The 18,818-nt window shown below is 40.8% G+C and overlaps 2 protein-coding genes across 4 annotated transcripts; one reads left to right on the top strand and one right to left on the bottom strand.

Moving 5' to 3' along the window:
* Positions 1–693: 693 nt before the first annotated feature.
* socs2 (suppressor of cytokine signaling 2) lies at positions 694–7,474 on the bottom strand. The gene is made up of 3 exons (XM_067582045.1): positions 7,334–7,474; positions 4,675–4,939; positions 694–3,865 (listed from the first exon to the last, which is right to left on the bottom strand). Exons 2-3 carry the CDS (start codon positions 4,799–4,801, stop codon positions 3,393–3,395), a joined length of 600 nt encoding a protein of 199 aa, XP_067438146.1. The 5' UTR covers positions 4,802–4,939; positions 7,334–7,474; the 3' UTR covers positions 694–3,392.
* A 161-nt stretch (positions 7,475–7,635) lies between these two features.
* ncaph2 (non-SMC condensin II complex, subunit H2) lies at positions 7,636–18,515 on the top strand. 3 transcript variants are annotated; one of them, XM_067582007.1, is made up of 20 exons: positions 7,636–7,762; positions 10,981–11,098; positions 11,230–11,331; positions 11,409–11,467; positions 11,596–11,683; positions 12,144–12,200; positions 12,282–12,361; positions 12,456–12,598; positions 13,296–13,447; positions 13,563–13,646; positions 13,739–13,802; positions 13,890–13,991; positions 14,080–14,124; positions 15,065–15,135; positions 15,228–15,345; positions 15,974–16,066; positions 16,219–16,268; positions 17,542–17,643; positions 17,740–17,889; positions 18,113–18,515. In XM_067582007.1, the coding sequence occupies exons 2-20, from the start codon at positions 10,991–10,993 to the stop codon at positions 18,230–18,232; spliced, it is 1,788 nt and encodes a 595-aa protein (XP_067438108.1). In that variant the 5' UTR covers positions 7,636–7,762; positions 10,981–10,990; the 3' UTR covers positions 18,233–18,515. The 3 variants fall into 3 exon arrangements, with proteins under 3 accessions (XP_067438108.1, XP_067438109.1, XP_067438107.1); XM_067582008.1 differs by lacking the exon at positions 7,636–7,762 and adding an exon at positions 9,893–9,999 and having other exon boundaries at positions 15,980–16,066; XM_067582006.1 differs by lacking the exon at positions 7,636–7,762 and adding an exon at positions 9,893–9,999.
* The last annotated feature ends 303 nt before the right edge of the window (positions 18,516–18,818 follow it).

Below are 18,818 nucleotides of genomic sequence, written 5' to 3'. Positions count from 1 at the left end.
AAATTTTAAAAAATAATAATTAAGGAATCATAAACATAAAAAAACAAAGTCCAAATTTTGAGCTAGTAAGAAAAATTTGGACTTACTTTGTCGTACGTTGAACCTCTTTTTAAAACCTTTTCATTTTCTTCTCCTGGCAGAGAAATGATATTTCATTAAACAAAAGAGTGAAAACAAACTAAAAAGTTGTTTAAGGAATCTTTAACACTGAAAATACTTTTTAATATTGAGTCAAAAAAGTCAAAAACATTTTGACTCATCTTCAACCTTTTTTAACCTTTTTAAATTTTCTTGGTAGAAATAGGCTTCCATACGCAGGAAACACGACTTTTCATATATAAATGAGGGCGAAAAAAATCTTAAATAACAGAGAATAAAAATAATTCATAAAGATTTTAAGAAGAAAAGTCATGTTCAAAATCTTTACTGATTATCAGACTTTTAACTACTTTTTTTTTTTATAGGGCATTTTTTTCTTCCATAAGCATGAAACATGACCCATCCATAAATAAAAGAGAATAAAATAGAAATGATTTTAATAACTAAAAGATTTCTTGGTAAGTCTTGCAAAGTCAAACTTTAACTTCTTTTTAAAACAAATAAATTCAAGTTGAAACTAAAAAGAGACTCAATCACATAAATATAATCAGAGAGAAAAGAGCTGAGTCATTAAAATCAATCACCATGACGACGCACAATATAAAAAATTTATTGATCTCATGAGTGGAGCTGATCAACAGAGACAACGCATGCTTTCAGAGTCTGTTACAAAAACATGAACCAGAAAACACAGTGTGACACAATCAATAAATATTTTAATAAAAAAAATCAAACAGGCCGAGAAAAAAAACCCTCCCGAACAAATCAGATTCAGTCCCACAGCTGTGATACGTACGAAGAGTCGTCGACCTGCTCGTCGTGTTTTATGTTCAATAATAAAGATTTATTCATCTGTCATCTGGTTTCCTGTCCGTCATTCGGCCTCCGTACAAAAATAAGACATCAGAAATATTAAAATATTAAAAAGAAACGTCGCGCGGAGTCGACACAGCGAGACACGAGTCATCAAAACCCGACAAAAAACGTGTGCAAGAGTCCCGTTTACCTGAGTGACCACAGACAGGCCCCGCCCACCCTCAAAACGGAAAAGTGGCGGCAAGATGGAGGACGACCCAAAACGGAGGACGACCCAAGATGGGGGACGACCCTCGCTGCGCTGCCGGAACGTTAAGAGTCACAGAAACAAACCGGTTCTGATCCGACGTGAATAAAAGTCGGTTTAGAGCTCAAATAAACGAGTTTAAAATGTCATTAATGAGAATTTAAAGACTTTTACTTTTGTGGGATGAAAACAGGAAACGTTGGTTCTGTCTTCAGCCGCTCAGGATGAAACACGAGGATCAGACGCAGATGAAACTGCAGCTTGGATTTGTTTCTGGGTTTCGCTGTTTTGTTGCAGCTCCTGTCTGATATCAGCACTTTGTTTTCCTGCGACGTGATTGGTCCAGAGGCGGCGACTACTACAGCCAGCAGGGAACAAAGTCTACCTGAAGGCCACGTTTATTAAAGTTGTGACTGGTCCGTGTGTCCAGATGAAAATGATCAACAACAACGCCGCGGAGGACACGCGTCTGTTTGTTTTCCAAGCAGGCGGATCGATCAGGAAGCTTTGTCGGCCAATCAGACGCCTTAAAAGCTTCTCGCTTCGTTTTCTGTTCAAAACACAAACGATGATTGTTGATGGAAGATGCGTTTAGTGTCTGTCGGTTCATTGAAGATGTTTCATCACATCAAGTTGAATTACAGACTAAATATAAATAAATATGTCCTTTATTTACTGTTTATGTCTTTTATATATAATGTTTCTTTTATATTTCATGTGAAGAAACTTGTTGATTTATAAAAATAAACTGTGAAATATTCATCAAGAGAATAATCTGCAGATGAATTGATCATGTAAATAATAATTAGCTGCACTAATCGCCTCCTTCTACCTTTTGGTTTGTGTAACTTTGCTGAAGAAATAAAGTTAATTTGAATTAAATATATAAATTAAACTTTCTGTTAAGAGTTTCAGTCCACAGGACAGAAACTTTGTCAGTTTGTTGTTTCTGTGACTTTGATGAATCAAACGTCTGTAACTGAACGTTAAACGTGACTCCCGCTGCAGCAGATGATTCTCAGATATCATCGTCCATCAGGATCTGAGGTTCAGCTCAACGTGTCAGATGGTTAAACATGTTTGTGTAAAAAGTGAATATCGGTCAAAAATATGATCAGATCTGTTTTTATTTGTTGTTGGATTATTGTTCCTGAGCGACTCATAGAACCGTAAAAACATTTATATATTATTCAGTTTGAACAGACGCACCGAGAAAATGACGTCTTAACTCCTGACGTCAGACCGCCGTAAACTGTTCCAGACAGTCAGAGTCCTTCTCAGTCCGTCTCCTCTCGTAGATTAAAGTCACTGAAACATCTGGAGTCACAGCTGCGTTCATCTCATATCAGAGTTATTAGAATATCAACATATTTCAGACTCAGCAAACCAAACGATGTCTCGCGTGTAATTAAAACAGGAATTTAATGGATATAAAGTAACATCTGTGTTTTAAACCCTCGTACGACTCAACATGGGAATCTTCCATTTTTCCAACTATCCATCATGATGTGAACGCAACACAGTCGCCTCTCAGTTAACGGGATCGACTCGTAATTCGACAGATATTTTACACGTCGTGCAAAAACTAAACATTTGAAAGCTTGAATGAATCTGATTGACGGCCGCAGACGGCGTGTTCAGGTTTGGTCACATTACACTTCGCTCTGTTCTGGTTGTGCTGAACGACCTCCAGCTGCTCAGAGCTCAACTTCAGCCAATAGAAACTCTGCTGCTGCGTGTTTGATGTTTAGTGCATTATCAGACTGCAACTGTAGCGTCGCTCTCGCTCTCTGATCAATAGTTATTTATTATCTGTATCAGAAACAGGAAGTTTCATTAAACTGAAACGTAATGTGAGCGAACCTTTAAACTGTCAATCATAGTTACACATGTACTTCTGGTCTGCAGCGGTCGCTGTGGTCAGTGAACGCACCACGCGGCACCGACGGGTCCGAACTACATCCAGCTGCATCCTGCAGCGTGTAGCGAGCGTCTACTTCCTGTGTCAGAGCTGAAACAACTTCCTGTTTTAACTTTGCGGCGCCTGCTGTCAGAAACACAATCATTTGTTTCTCCAGCCGACACATTCAGGCTCCTGTCAGGGTGGGAAATCTCAGCGCCGCGGACTCACCGCTGATTATTGCATGTCCGTGCTGCGGCAGCAGGGCATGATGGGATTGGACAGCGGTCAGCTGATGCACTCATGTTCCTCCACAGGTGAGGCGAGCTGCTACACGTTGTAGGCGTAGTCCGTCAGGTAGTCCTTCAGTCTGTTGGGCAGCGGCAGGTCCTGGACCCGCCTGGTGCTCCTGTTGATGGCGATGCGACAGAGGTGCTGCAGCGGCGGCGTGGCCGTGTACACGGGTTTGGTGAGCAGCAGCTGCACCGTGCTGTTGGTCGGCGCCGAGGATTGAGAGTCCGGTGGCGGCTTGACGCCGGTCCGGGACAGCTGCACGTAGTGCTCCACCAGGTGCACCACGCTGTCAAACTGCTTCAGCTTCGGCTTCACCAGAACCACCGAGTCCAGCTTGAACTTGCCGTGTTTGTACTCGATGCGCAGGTTGGTGGGACCCGCCGACGTCATGGCGGAGATGGTGAACAGGTAATCCCTCTGAGAGCTGTCTCGCACCAGGAAGGTGCCCTCAGACGCATCCTGCAGGATCTCTTTGGCCTCGTTGGCGGTCAGGCTGCCCCAGTACCAGCCTGAGAGAGGAGACACGAGACGCTCAACACAGGAGGTACAGCAACAACAACAACAACAACAACAACAACAACACAGCTGCAACTAAAGATTGATTTTATTATTGATTATTCATGTGGTTTATAAAAAGTCAGCAGATTGTGAAAAATATCCAATTAATAATGCTAATGCTAACTGCTAGCCATCGCTAAACAATCAAACAGAAACTCGACTTTTATGAGTCACGTGTTTTAACCACCGAGGTTATAAAGTCGACAGTCGGGATTTTGTTCAGTTTTATGTTGATTGGATTTAATTAGCGAACACTTTGTACCGTCTAAACTTTGTGCGTCACAACGCTTTAACGGCACCACGGACGCCGACGGTGCGACTTCCCCGTGTCACCGATAACTGATCCAGCTATTCAAGTCAGACCTGATATCTGTTCTCAGTGTCAGATCAGTGCTGCCGTACAAGAAGGAACACTTGTTGCACATATTTCAAATTTTTTCTTTAAATTTTCACAGATTTTTTTATAATTAAAATTAAAAGTGCAAATAAAATCAGATGGAAACACACAAGATCCAGCGAGGTTTGATATCGTACATACAGATTATTCTTCCTGTTGACAATAATTAGATTAATTAATGAAAACTAGTCGTGTTTCTGCCTTCTCGCACAACAAAAAGCGCAGATATGAACTGAATCTGAGATGTCGTCATCAGTTATTACTTATTTATTTACTTACTTACTTATTTAGACACACATACATGAGGAATAAGTGGATCTGTTTCAGTAAAAACAATGTACGATGGTTATTTGTGAGTCCCACCTGTGTTCTTCAGGTCTTTCATGGCTAAGGCGATGCGGCTCTCGTCTGATTCCACAGTCCTGGTGTTGCTGTCGGCCCGCCTGTCGCTCTCGATGGTTTCGGTGGACTCTGATGACTGGCAGGTCATTGGACAGATCCAACCTTCAGACTAGCTGAAGGCCGGCAGCTCAGACATGTGACGAGGTCTGCGGCCGCCAGACGAGCGGGGGGGGGGGGGGGGGGTGGACGCTGCTCGCCTTGGAGGTCCGCTCCAGACCACACGGTCCTGGAAATAAAGAACAACCATCATCATCCTCTTCATCATTACTGCATCTTATCAGCTCACAGTAACTGACTTTCCTTTGAATGGAGGCAAAGCTTCATAGAGAAAAATAAACCAGTATATAAGATAACACAGTATATTAACTGTAAGGTTAATTTATTTGTATTTTAAGATATTCGGGCTCACTGACTTGCTTTCTGTGTGCTGAACTGAAGACTTGACAGTAAAGAAAACACAGTGTATTCTGTATTTAACAGGTTTGTTTAGCAAACATCTGTAATAATGTTTCATTGTTTGATTGATGAACAGAATCTGGTGCAACAAGAAAAGGAACAAACTGTTCTTTACATTGACTCTGTGATACGTCTACTGTCCTTGTAATAAACCACCTGACCATGTTACTTAGATGTTGACCGCAATCACTCCATCGATCTATATATTGATCTATCTTGTATATGTTAGTAAATACTGCTGAGTTGCTTCTTTATATATATATATATATTTATACACATATACATATATATATACACATATACATATAAATACATTCACGCTCACATGCACTAACATGCAAATGCACCCGGACCGGCTACCGAAAGAAAGAAAGTTGTTTGCTGACATCCAGTGAGGCTTCGTGTCATTTATTGGAACTTTAAATAGAATAAAATCATCGAAAAAGCTGTTTTTCAACAGCTGAACAACTTTGTGGCACTAAACAACAGTTCTGATGTCTCCAGTCAGGATTTCGACCGCAGCACTGAGACTGCTCTTGTTAAAGTCTTCAATGACGTCCACTTAAACACCGACAGCGGCAGAATTACAGTATCAGTATTACTGGATCTCAGTGCTGCATTCACACGGTTGACTACAACATATTACTGGACAGACTGGAAAACTGGTTGGGACTTTCTGACACAGTACTGAACTGGTTTGAATCCTACTTGAAGGACTGGGACTACTATGTGTCTGTAGGTAATTACACATCTGAGCGGACAAAAATGACACGCGGAGTTCCCCAAGGCTCCATTCTGGGGCCTCTTCTGTTCAACATCGACATGCTTCCACTGGTTCAGATTATGGAAAACAACAAAATATGTTACCACAGTTACACAGATGACACACAAATTTACATAACTGTATCTCTAGAGGACTACGGTCCAATACAAGCACTGAGTAAGAGCATTAAACTAATCAACGATCGGATGTGCCAGAATTGTTGAACAAAAAAAACACAAACACTATGATCCAACAAAGGTTTTTTAGTCAGTAGAATGAACTCTTCACAAACTTTGCAAACTTAGCATAGAGGCTACAACTGCAAAATAAAACAAATAGCAGCATGGTGAACCCGCCTCTAATCAGGACCTGGAAAAAATTAAACCTATCTAGAAAAACACACATTTTTATTTTCTCCAGAAACAGATTTGTGGGGCCGATGCCAACACTAGGGAGTAAAAACATTCCAATATCAATATATCAGGCAATAATCTTTTATATACGAGATATATAAACAATGCAATGATCCCTCAGACGTGGTTCTCAAACACACAAAAATATGTAATGAAGGCAGGTTAATTTAGATGAATAATAAACCTTATAGTATAAATGACATCAGTGCACTGAAATAGTAAACTTCACTGAGAATTTAATAATTATAAATTATTATAAATAAAAAATACATGTAGAACAAAAAAACATATGTATGTATATATTAAACTTGAATTAAGAAAAAGGATCAAATATACATAATATGCTGCTTATATAACTAAAAAATATTGGCGCATGTTGGACAACATTTACGCCGATACGATATATTTATGATAATATCAGATATATAATTTGGTATATCGTCACAGTTTCTCTATTCTTAGACAGGTCCTTTATATTGACTTTAGTGAATAAAACTATCTACAGTATCTATTTATGTGTAAATGTTCTGTCAGTAAATGCTGCTTTATATGCAGAGCTGAGATCAGAGATAACTGACTGAACATGAATATGACTGTTTGTTCTCGCAGCTTTTATACATTGATAGAGTTTATAATATAATTTGTTGTATATATGCAGTTTCTCAGACGGACAGAAGCTTTAAACTGACTTTAGTGTTTCTCATCAGCACATTTACTGAATGTAATAAACCACCTTTATGTTACTGTCTGTCTGTTAAACATTACTGAGTCCCAGCAGGTTTTACAAGGCGGTGAACGACCGAGGAGATGTCAAATTGCTATAATTGTGACTATAATTTGTTATATCACGACATGTTTCCGTTCCCCGCTAGAAAAACGGACATATGAAAGCCCCGGGGACGGTACAGGTGCTTCACACCGTCTGTACTGTCCGTTATCTGTTTAATAAACCACCGAACATTCATTGGGAAAATATAAATTATCGTACCTGCGGATCGGTGTCGAGTTAGCTGCTAGCTAGCTGCCGGTTTATCCTCCGTGAACCGCCGACATGTCAGCGGGAACATGTGTCTGCTTTACCCGCAGAAGAGCTCCTCTGGCAGGGTTTATCTCCTGCCTGCTTCCCCTCACTGCTGCTCTCTAATGGCGGCTCAGCGCGGACACCAACCGCGGATCCGTCAGTCGGAGCTCCGCCGCCAGCCGTGAACACGTTATCACCGGGAGATTCCCGTTTCACCGGAGAGCCAGCGGAGCCAGGTCGGTGTCCTGAACACGGTGTCCGTCAGGACGTCACTGTGCCGCCGACAGCCGAGTCCGCGGATCCGCCTCATCACCGAAATCACCATAAACACAAAAGAAGCGTTTCCAGGAACTTTCCAGGAACACGGTCACGTGGTGCCGAGAGGAACGATTTAAGGTGGACCGACACACACACACACACACACACACACACACACATACACAGAAACACGCGCGCACACACACACATACACATACACAGAAACACGCGCACACAGACACACACAGAAACACGCGCACACACATACACACACGTACACAGAAACACGCGCGCACACACACATACAGAAACACGCGCGCACACACACACACACACACACAAACACGCACACACACACACACACACACACACATACATACATACACACACGCACTAAAACACGCACACGCAGAAACACGCGCACACATACACACACCGCGTAACCACACTGTAACACACACACATATACACACACACGCACACACAGCCTAAACAAACTGTAACATAACACACGTAAACACGCACACACAGAGAAACACACACACACACACGTACACATATACACACGTAAACACACTGTAACACACACACATAAAGAGAAAGTCTCTACAGTTATTAATGTTTACTTATATTTTCTGTAAGTTTTATTTATTTTACTTCAAGTGAATCAATCTAAAAATCAACAACTCAACTAATGAAACTCCAATAAAATAAACGTGAACTAATCATGAAACTTCCTTTATAATGTTAGGAAACAACAAACTGAAGCATTACTGCTTATGTTTGTTCATAATTCAACAAAATAAAATAAAAACTGACTTTTAAATGAAAGTGTGTAAGACGGGCTGCACGTGTTTATGCTTCATACAAAAAAAAGTGCTAATTTAAGAGACTATTGTTGATAAATGAAATGAGAGAAGAACTTTCTTACAAACCAACAGCGTCTCTGTTCAATTCTTCATACATGTGAATCATTAAGCAGCACTTTGTTTTAATAAAAAGTTGAGTTTTATAACAGTTTGTTCTCTTTAAGTTACTTACAGACTATCAGGTATCGACTTACAAACAGTAACGTATTCTGTTATGTAATCTATTAATTCTGTATTATTACATAACACACACAGACACACACCTGCTGTCAGACTTGCAGGCTGAACTGAAGACGTTGGTTTGGTTTGCTGGTAATAAACCACAAAAACCCACCGATACACTTCACTGTTTATACTAGATACACACTGTGCTACATATATAACAATATTCTATATTTATATATACTGTATGATTACATAATATATACTACATGTACTATAGATATTCCACGTCTACCTCAATAAGACTCTACTACACTCTTAGCTGCACATTTCATATACAGTATGATATTTATACAGTAGTAATATTTATAGTTTTACAATGTAATTTACTTCATTTCTTAATTTGTTGCATTTCTTATTTCAAATTGTTCTTTATCTGTCTTCTATCTCTTTAAAATATTGTACTTTCTACTCCACTACATTTATTTGACAGCTTTAGTTACTTTTCAGATGAAGATTTGACACAATGGATAATATAACAAGCTTTTAAAATACAACACATTGTTAAAGATGAAACCAGTGGTTTCCAACCTTTTTGGCTTTTGACGTCTTACAAAAAGCAGTGTGTAGTCGGGGTCACATTTCACATGTCTATGAGTTGTTAACAGCTCCACCAAATAGTGATTTTTCCCTCTAAACTTCTCACATGCTTTCATTTCAATAAATGTTCAAATGATCCAATATTTCAGCAAAAATCAAAGATTAGAGAAAAAGTCCAAAAACTGGAAACAGATTTGTGTGTAACTGCATCAAGCTCATATATTATCGGATTTTTCATGCAGGACTTTTACTGTAATGGAGTATTTTTACATCGCTGTATTTGGTATTTTTACTGCAGTAAAAGTTTCTGGAGATTAAAAAAAATCAGCAAAATGTGTGATGTGTTAATTATCTTTAATAAAAAGACATAAAGCAGTGTCATTATGTCCACAACTCTAAAATGTGTAGCTTTGTATTTTATACGGTGTGTTCTGTGTGTGTGTTGTTGTTTTTTTTGCTCTGTATCGTTTGATGTTGTGCTGTTATATGTGTTTTGTCGGACTACGGATGCAAATGACCTAATGTTTAAAACTGCTCACTGTCCCAGTGGATAAATAAACTAAACACAGAGCGCAGCTGCCGCCTGGCGGCCGGGAGGAAGTTTCACCGCGACACCGACAGGTGGCAGCAGCGCTTCAGCCTCCGGCAGCGAAGAAGAAAACAAAAACCTGACCAGCAAAGAAGAAGAAACTTAGCGCGGGTTGTTTGATTGTTTTGCTAACGGTGGTCTGTCCGGTGTTCCCGGTGAGTTCGCTCGTTTTAGTGTTTTTTTCCTTTTAAAACCACTTTAAAACTTAACGTCAGGTACATTTTTTTAAATACAAGTTTACTAACAGTCTGAAAACATTAGAGTTGACTTTACAGTCGCGGTGTTTCCGTTTGTACCGGAGGACATTCCGCTCAATCAGTTCAAACATCTGCCGTCTGTTTTCTTCATTTCGGTTTTAGGTCATTTAACGTGAAACAGAAAACTAATTATGATCTTTAACGGATCGAGAGGAAGCACTTGTGTATCCGGCATTTGTTTCAATGCGTCAAGCTGTTAAATTTTACTACAAATATCCTTTTAATTGGCATTAACGTCTATGACAGTTAACGTTACGTAACGTTAAGATAAAATATTCAGTCTAGAGTGAAGTTTACTCAAAGTCTTCTTGGTGAAATACTGGTCAGGTATATATATATATATATATATATATTATAATGTGTATATATATTAGGTGACGTCTTACGTAACATGTCAACAGACGGTTAATATATATATTTAATGTTTTGAGAAGTTCGTTTGGTTCTTTATAAACTAATATAACATTAAATATAGCCGCTGACGTCACCGCTGACTCGTTTAACTTTGTTTCTTCTGTAAAATAAACAACCTGATTTAAAATGTTTTAATCTCGCTGCTTCTAACTGAATCAACTTTACGGTTTTATCTGTAAACTGTGTTTATGTGTTTTATGTTTCAGGTAACAATAACTTTCTATTAGAGATTCATCGATTATGAGAAGAGTTGCTGATTATTATATTAATCGACTAGTCGTTGCAGCTGTAATATGTACAATCATACAGAGTGTTCCTGTTTTAAACACTAAGATTAACAATAATATGTAAGACGATCACTGTTTCCTGTTTTTGTCTTTCTCTAATATGGATAAGATGCCATGATTGGCATTAAACAAGCCTCTCTGTGCTTTATTGATAACATTGATTGATCCTGATCTGCAGCGCGGCCGTCATGGAGTCCACAGAGAGCAGATACGCTCACCTGCTGCAGCCGATTCGAGAGCTCACCAAGAACTGGGAGATCGACGTGGCGTCTGAGTTAAACGACTATCTGGAGGAGGCGAGTTCTGAGTTATCAAACGAGAAGAAAACTGATTAAAAAATCAAGAGAAGGATGCCGAGTGTCTGGTGAATCTGAGGCGTCCTTCAGTTATTGCTGCTGATTTATTAAAGTGTTTGTTCGTGTTGCAGCTGGACGACATGTGCATCACTTTCGACGGCGGGAAAACCAGACTGAACTTTGCAGAAGCGGCGCTGCTGATTCAGGGCTCAGCCTGCATCTACAGCAAGAAGGTAAAAAAAATAAACCCTGTGATAAACTCTGCAGGTGCACCTGAGTCACAACAACCTCAACGTTTCATCTCCTTCAGGTGGAGCTGCTGCACAGTCTGGTCTACCAAACTCTGGAGTACATCAACTCCAATAAGAAGTAAGGCCGCCCTTTAGCTCTGAGGTCATCGTGTGTGTGTGTGTGTGTGTGTGTGTGTGTGTGTGTGTGAGAGTGAGTGAGACAGGAAGGGATTTTTCTGATGATGTTGTGACGTCTGATCCTGACAGACGTAACAAACAGGCGGCGTCTCAGGAGGGCGGAGACGGAGCAGCAAGCAGCCACGACGACGCCGACGACGATGATGATGAAGCTGTGGTAAGAAAGAGGAAGCTTTACTGTCGTTGAAATCAACTTGGCAGCATAAAAACTATAGAATCACAGATGTTTCAGACAGTTTAAAAATGTCAGCACTCATATATATGAGTCTGTTTGATGACACAGTGATAAACAGTCGTAAACAACAACAAAATATGAAACATCATGAAAAAAGATGTTAAAACAAGTCACTTATAATTCAGTTCAGTTTTATTTGTAAAGCATCAAATCACAACAGAAGTGGTCTCAGGACTCTGGAGCAGGTCTACACTGAACTCTCATTTATAAAGACCTGATCAATCAATCAATCAATCATAATATTGATCAAATATCGTCTGGCTTTATTCTGTAACTGAGAATGAATTTTGGCTCCGTGTTGTTTTCATGCTGTGAATGAAAACCTCTCCTCCAGCAGCTGCCGCAGGGCATTCTGGGTAACGTAGTACATCGTCTCTTTCAGTTCACGCCTTTAGACATCGACGCGTCGGAGAACTCGGGGAAGGCCGACTCCAACACGGTGAGTTTACTCCTCCCAACAGGAAGTTTCCTGAACACTCAAACTGTCCGAAGCTCTGACTGAAGCGTGTTTGCTCTTCAGACTGTGAGCGTCGCTCCTCTTCCTCCCGAGTCTCTGATCCCTCCCGAAACCCACGAGAAGCAGAAGCTTCCTCTCATCAGGTCAGCTCGGAAACCTCCAGATGAATTTATCGTTTTTAGTTTTCCTCTCCGGGCGTCATGGAAACGTCTTTACGTGTGTTTTCTTTTGTGTCAGTCTGAGAGGCGACGTCCTGTGCAGTCAGAAAGACTTCAGGATAAATCTGTTCATCCCGGGAGACGAAGATCTGATCCTCCTCACGCTGGGATCCACGGCTGCCAGGTTTCTACTGGGCGACGACCAGCAGCAGCAGCAGAGAGGTACATCTGCTGTTTACATGTATTTACTGTCTAAACGATTCTTACAAACACACGTCAGTCCAGTCAGAATGTAATTTCAGATTGTATCGATTACTTTTACATTTCAACTCTTTATTCTGCACCGAGACGCTTCAGATCAGAGAATCAGACGTTAAAACTTCACAGTTCAGACTTCAAATAAAAGGATTATTTACCTCCTGCACACACTGGTAGTTCTATAATATTTGTAGGAGTCATGAATGGATTAATTTCAAGTTTGAATAAATTGCAAAGTAGTAATTCTTTGTTTTATATTTTGGGTTATTTTGGTTTGTTTATTATTGCACGATCACAGTCATTGATAATCAGGTCACATGGATATGGGCGGTGGTATCCTATAGTTAATATAAGCACCTGTTCACCTGCATGCCAGCTGGTAATAAAGAGACAGAGGGTGAGCGGGTCGTCTGTTTTACACCTGATCGCTGTGATTATTTTGAGTATATTTTGTGCACGTTATAATAAGTTGATCCTTTTCATTAATAAAAGTTATTAAACTTTATTTTTTGATCTCAGTGAATCTCTCAAATATTAATATTCTGTAAATCTCAGCTGCACTTTGTGTTCGGTGCTAATCAGTGAATGCTAACATGCTAACATGCTAAATCAACCCACCTGCTGCAGACTCTCAGTGCTGTTTTGTTTAAATGTTTGTTAGTTCCAGACGCTGCTTCTCTGATTGGTGGAGAAGCTGCAGCCGCTGACGTCGCTGATGCAGGAGGCGACGCCGAGGAGAACTTCCTGCCTCTGGAGGACGACAACGGCATGGAGCTGGACCAGGACCCAGAGGAGCACGTGGAAAGACACCAGGTCACGTTACTGCTGCGTCTGCTGGACGCTCTGCTGAAAACTGACTTCATCTCCGTTGTGTTTTATTTATGTGGAAGTTAGTTCTGCTTGTATAAAAGTTCTCTGTGTTCTTCAGGCTCCGGGTGAAGGCCGGATGGTTCGAGAGCGGCGGCAGGTGGAAGCTGACAAAGCGAACAGGGAGGAGGAGGCTCCACCTGCTGTGAGTTCATCAATCAATCAATCAATCAATCACTCAATCAAAGGCTCATCAATCATGTTTGTTCCTGCAGTTTATTCTCTTCTCTGTTTCAGGTGAACGTTTGGACCCTTCATGACCCGTACGCCGTACTGGCAGAAGATAAACCCTTTAAACCAGGTGAACTGACTCTCGGGTGTTTTCTACAGAGCGTCGTCGCTCCGTCGTTCTCGCCGCTGACAGACTTTTTGTTTCTTCTTTTTTTAGGAAAATGCTACAAGGTTCCTGACGGTCTGGACGACGGAGGGAAGAGGAAGAGAAAACGACCGTCGTCGCTGCAGGACTTCAGGAGCTGGTTCAGAGGAATCTGTGAGAACAAGCTCAGTTTAATCTGGAAGGTTTTTGATGTTTGGTTTATCGTGAATTAATAAGTTTCTTTTTGTCTCTTTTGTTGCAGTTGATCCTCCTGCATACAAGTTAAAAAATGGACCCTCGTTTACAGGTAACACATCTGTTCTTCTTACTGAACATCTGTGGAGTAAAAACATCAAATATGACAGATTATCTGCATAAATACCGTCAGTAACGCTTCATTTGATACTAATGTTCTGAGTAATTTGCAGGTATTTAACGGTGCATTTTAGGACGTTTTACAGAGACGGTGTCTCTATATTCTCCAGAACAAAGTCGTGTTTTTCTTTTTGTTCCTTCAGTTGGAAGTTTGAGCTTCTCTGTTTGTGACAAATATGCTGTTTTGTGAAAGGAAAAAGAATTTTAGAGGCTAAATCGCAAATAAAAACCTCAAATTAAACCAGTAATGGATTAAAACGTTTTTAGATTAAATCAAATCAACAAATCCAGAGTAAAAGTTTTAATTGCAGCATTTACAGACTGCAGTGATTGAAGCTGCGATGATTAATCAATCGACAGAAAATGAACCTTTAGTTCAAAACTATTCTGATAATTTATTAATTGTTGAGTTATAGTTTAAAAAAAAAAAAAAAAATTCTCTGAAAAAACAAATCAATGATCAACGTTTTCAGTTTTCTGACATTTTATAGACCAAATAACTGATCAATTAACTGAGAAAATAGTCGACAGATTCATCAATAATGATATTATCGGACACACTGAGGTTGTTCCCAGTTTGGGTCGATAGAGCAGCAACATGTTAACGTTAATCTGTCACAACAAGCTTTAAAACAAATGTTTTGTTTCTTGTATTAAACGATGTGAAGACGACGTTCAAAGTTAAAACAATCAATAACTGTGACATGAAGGTTTAAAGAGAGCAGATTATAAGAAGCTTTAGGTAAATAAACCCAACAGGAAAATCAATAATAACAGTATTGATCGATGCAAACTGGGTAAAAGTGATTTTTAGTTTCTCCTGTAAATCTGATTTATTTCGTCTGTATTTGTGTTTTTACTGTTTGTTTCAGACCTGAACTACATTTATTTAACTACCATGAAGGACAAGCTGAAGACCAGGAAGAGGATCTACAGGAAGGCGGTTAGATGTTCACTGTTTGATGATGATGATGATGATGATGAGGTCTGTGATGTCACTCGGGGCGGTTAATGATGCGTTGTGTGATGTCACAGGGGGTGGTGGTTTCCGATGAGGAGCTGAGGAGGACCTTCCTGCAGCCGGAGGAGGCGGGGCCACAGCAGCAGCAGGGGGAGGAGCCTGTGGACGGGTTCAGACACCCGGACCTGCTGGGTAAAAACACCCACACACACACACGCTTCGTTTCTGAGCAGTGAAAACTCAGTCACACTTCAACTCCTTTCACCGCTTCATCCGACATCTGCTTTCAGTTTTTACACCTGAACTACCATGAAGTCCTCAGATAACACTTCAACTCCTTTCATCACTTTCACTTCAGCTGACTCTTCAGCTATTTACACTTCAAGTGACGCTTCAACTTCTGTTTTTACACTTTCAGCTGTTTTTATTGTTTACACCTCAGCTTTCCACTGACTCCTTTCACTGCTTCAGTTTCTTTCTGAACATTCGCTTCAACTTATTTCACCAATAAATTTCAATGTTTGAGCTTCAACTGACTTTTTAACTCCTTTCATCACATTCTCATCAGCTGACACTTCATCTGCTTTCAGTTTTTACACTTGACCTGACACTAACTCTTCTCAGATTTCACTTCAGCTCCTTTCAGAGCTTCATGCGACGCTTTCAGCTCCTCTCCGCTTACGCTTCAACTAGTTTCAGCTGATACTTGGTTTCATATTTCAGGATTCATGAAAGGAATGGAAGTGCAGAAGTGATGATTTTCTATAAACACCTCAACAGTTTATTTGTTCTGTTGATGAAACGTGTTTGTTTGATGAAGGTGCAGATGAAGACGACTCAGACAACGAACATGAAGCGTTTCCTGACGACATCCCAGCCGAGTTTGTCGGAGGACCGGACTTCATATCACCCGGTTAGAAACACGTCACCTCCTCTAATAACAACAACAAACTAGAATTTTACTGGTTTTAGCAGAAAATATGAAATTAAGTGTTTTTCTAATTAAGTGGAGGATAAAACGCAGAGAAATCAAACTGCTGATTTGTGTGTTTTGTGTTTTTGCAGAAGCTCAAAGAGACGAACTGAGTTATGAAGACCTGGTGAAGCTGCGTGTGGTAACTGATCAATACATCAGTCTGATCATCTACTGATAATCACATGATCAATTCTCTAGTGTTAATCAGTGAGCTGCTGAACATCTGAACGTATTTTCTCGTTGGTCTTTGAGTGAAACCGTTCACAGCGACTAAATAAACACATCTGGTCGCCAGACTGGTCCGACTGAAGAGAACCAGTTCTGATCGACTGGAAGCCACTGTGACGAAAATGTTTATTCAGTTTAATGTTGCAACAAGATTATTTTCCTGTTTCCTGTTATAGTCGTATATAAATACTAGGGATGCACGATATTATCGGCACGTCATCGGGATCGGCCGATAAAAGCTCTAAAATGAAATATCGGCGAATTCTGCCGATTATGAGCAGCCGATATGTCGCCTTCTCCTCCGCCGCCTGACCCTGTTTCACCCTGACGGTCCCGGTGTTTCCTCTGCAGGCTGCACTTCACTCAGCCGCCACATGTTAGCTGAGAGGCTAGCGGAGCGTTAGCCTCTCAGCTAACGTTAGCCTCGGCTCTCCGTGTGGATCCAACCAGGTTAAAGTGGGAAGAAGCAGCGGGTCTGACGGGCAGCTGAGTGAAGTGCAGCCTGCGGAGGAAACACCGGGACCGTCAGGATGAAACAGTCCGTTGAGGAGCTGCTGAGTTCGGCTGCAGAGATAGGAAACACCTCGGCTGACAGGATGTACCACTCTGTTTGGAAAAAAACTTCTTTTTGGTTTATAACGGCGGTTGTCAACCAGCGTATGAGGTGCATTAGCGCCACCTTCTGCTCCGGAGTGTGGACCAGAGATTAAATCCTGCACATTAATCCTGTCTGTCTGATAAACTCAATGAAAACTCTGCTGCTGCTCCCACTTGGCAGGTTCATGTGTTTTAATGCTGAGCTCCTGAACTCCAGTCTTCCTCAGTTCTTCCTTCATATATTGTCTTTCTTGATCATATTTAGTACAATCTATGATTGCAGGTGTAATAGTCTCCTCAGCCAGCTGGAAAAAAATATGTGCATATATCGGCATCGGCCACAGTGAGTTAGAGATATCTGCATATCGGATATTGGCAATAAATCCAATATCGTGCATCCCTAATAAATACGACTTCTTAAATTCTTCATTTACAGGAAACTTTTCTTGTTTTACCAACTGATCATGTGATAACGAGTCCTCTGTTGATTTGCTCCATGACAACAACAAAAAAAAGAAAATGTTGATATAATGACAAACAGCCAATCGTGATCAATAAACAGCTGTTAATAATGATTGATCCTCCAGGAGCAGCTGGTGGTGAACAGTCGAGGTTACACTCAGGAGACGGCTCTGTCCCGGCGGGTCAAAGACTGGGAGGACAAGATCCGGCCTGAACTGGCCGAGCAGGTAAAACGACCAAACCGTAACGAACCGACTTCAGACGGATCCGTGGTCCGTGTGACCCTGACGTCTCTTCTTCTTCTGTCACTTCCTGTCTGTCAGGAGGAGCGTCCCGTGTTCGACATCCACGACTACGGCGACAGGATCATCTCCTCGCTGAGCGCCGTCGGTCAGCGCAGGTCGTTCGCCTCCATCGTCTGCGGTCTGGACAACTTTGAGGCCTGCAAGTACCTGCTGGCGTCGCTGCAGCTGGTAAATCACAAACTCAACGTCTCGTACGAAACGTTCACGGCAGCGTTCACAACTTTAACCAGATGAAAAGACACAAACGTTAAATTATCGCCTCTGTTATATGAAGCTTTTCACAGTATTTTCTGTTTTTAGACAAATTGCATCAGGTTCGTTCCTTCAGCTGAATGTTCTCGTTAAAGATAAAGGATTGATTGATTGATTGATTGATTGATTGTGTTCTCAGGCCAATGACTCCACGGTGGAGATCGACAGCGTTGAGGGTTTGGAGGAGAGCGTGGACTCGATGGGACTGACTCTGCTCAGCGCTCACAGAGCCACCGTCAGGCTCAAAACTGCTACATGAAACCAACTTCACACTGAAACCAGCTTCAGCCAACATGAAACCAGCTTCTTCCACCCTGAAGCCAACTTTAACCTGAACTTTCAACACATGAACACTTCCTGTCTGTTTCTTCTTCTTCTTCTTTTAACCTGAACTGTTTCCTTTCATTCAGACAATAATGATGAATCATGATTTGTCTACTTAAATCTCTGTAAATGTCATAAAGACAACAATAATGCTGTTTTGTCTCCCGAACTATTTCTAAAATATAAATATTTGTAATAAAAACTGTCTGAGAATCCAACTCAAAGAATCCAAAGAAATATCACATCTGCTGAATCATAAAACTGATTTTTAGCGTAAACCGGAGCTACAGGACGACACTGAAGTTCACTTCTGATTTGGAGATTAAGGGGAAAGTTAAAGGAATTATATGTAAGAATTTTAGTTTAAAACATTCAAAAATTAACTGAAATTATCAACAGAATGTGTTACAGAGATATCTACTGAAGTTAGCATGCTAACCAGCTAGCTCCAGCCCGTCCAGTCTCATAAAACCACTTTGTACCACGCTTGTTCAGCGTTTGGTTGAACTAAAAGACCCTTT

The sequence above is a fragment of the Thunnus thynnus genome, chromosome 23, assembly GCF_963924715.1.
Source record: "Thunnus thynnus chromosome 23, fThuThy2.1, whole genome shotgun sequence".
Lineage (NCBI taxonomy): Eukaryota > Metazoa > Chordata > Actinopteri > Scombriformes > Scombridae > Thunnus > Thunnus thynnus.
The sequence above is the reverse complement of the archived record's forward strand: the minus strand, read 5'-3'. Positions and strand labels throughout refer to the sequence as shown.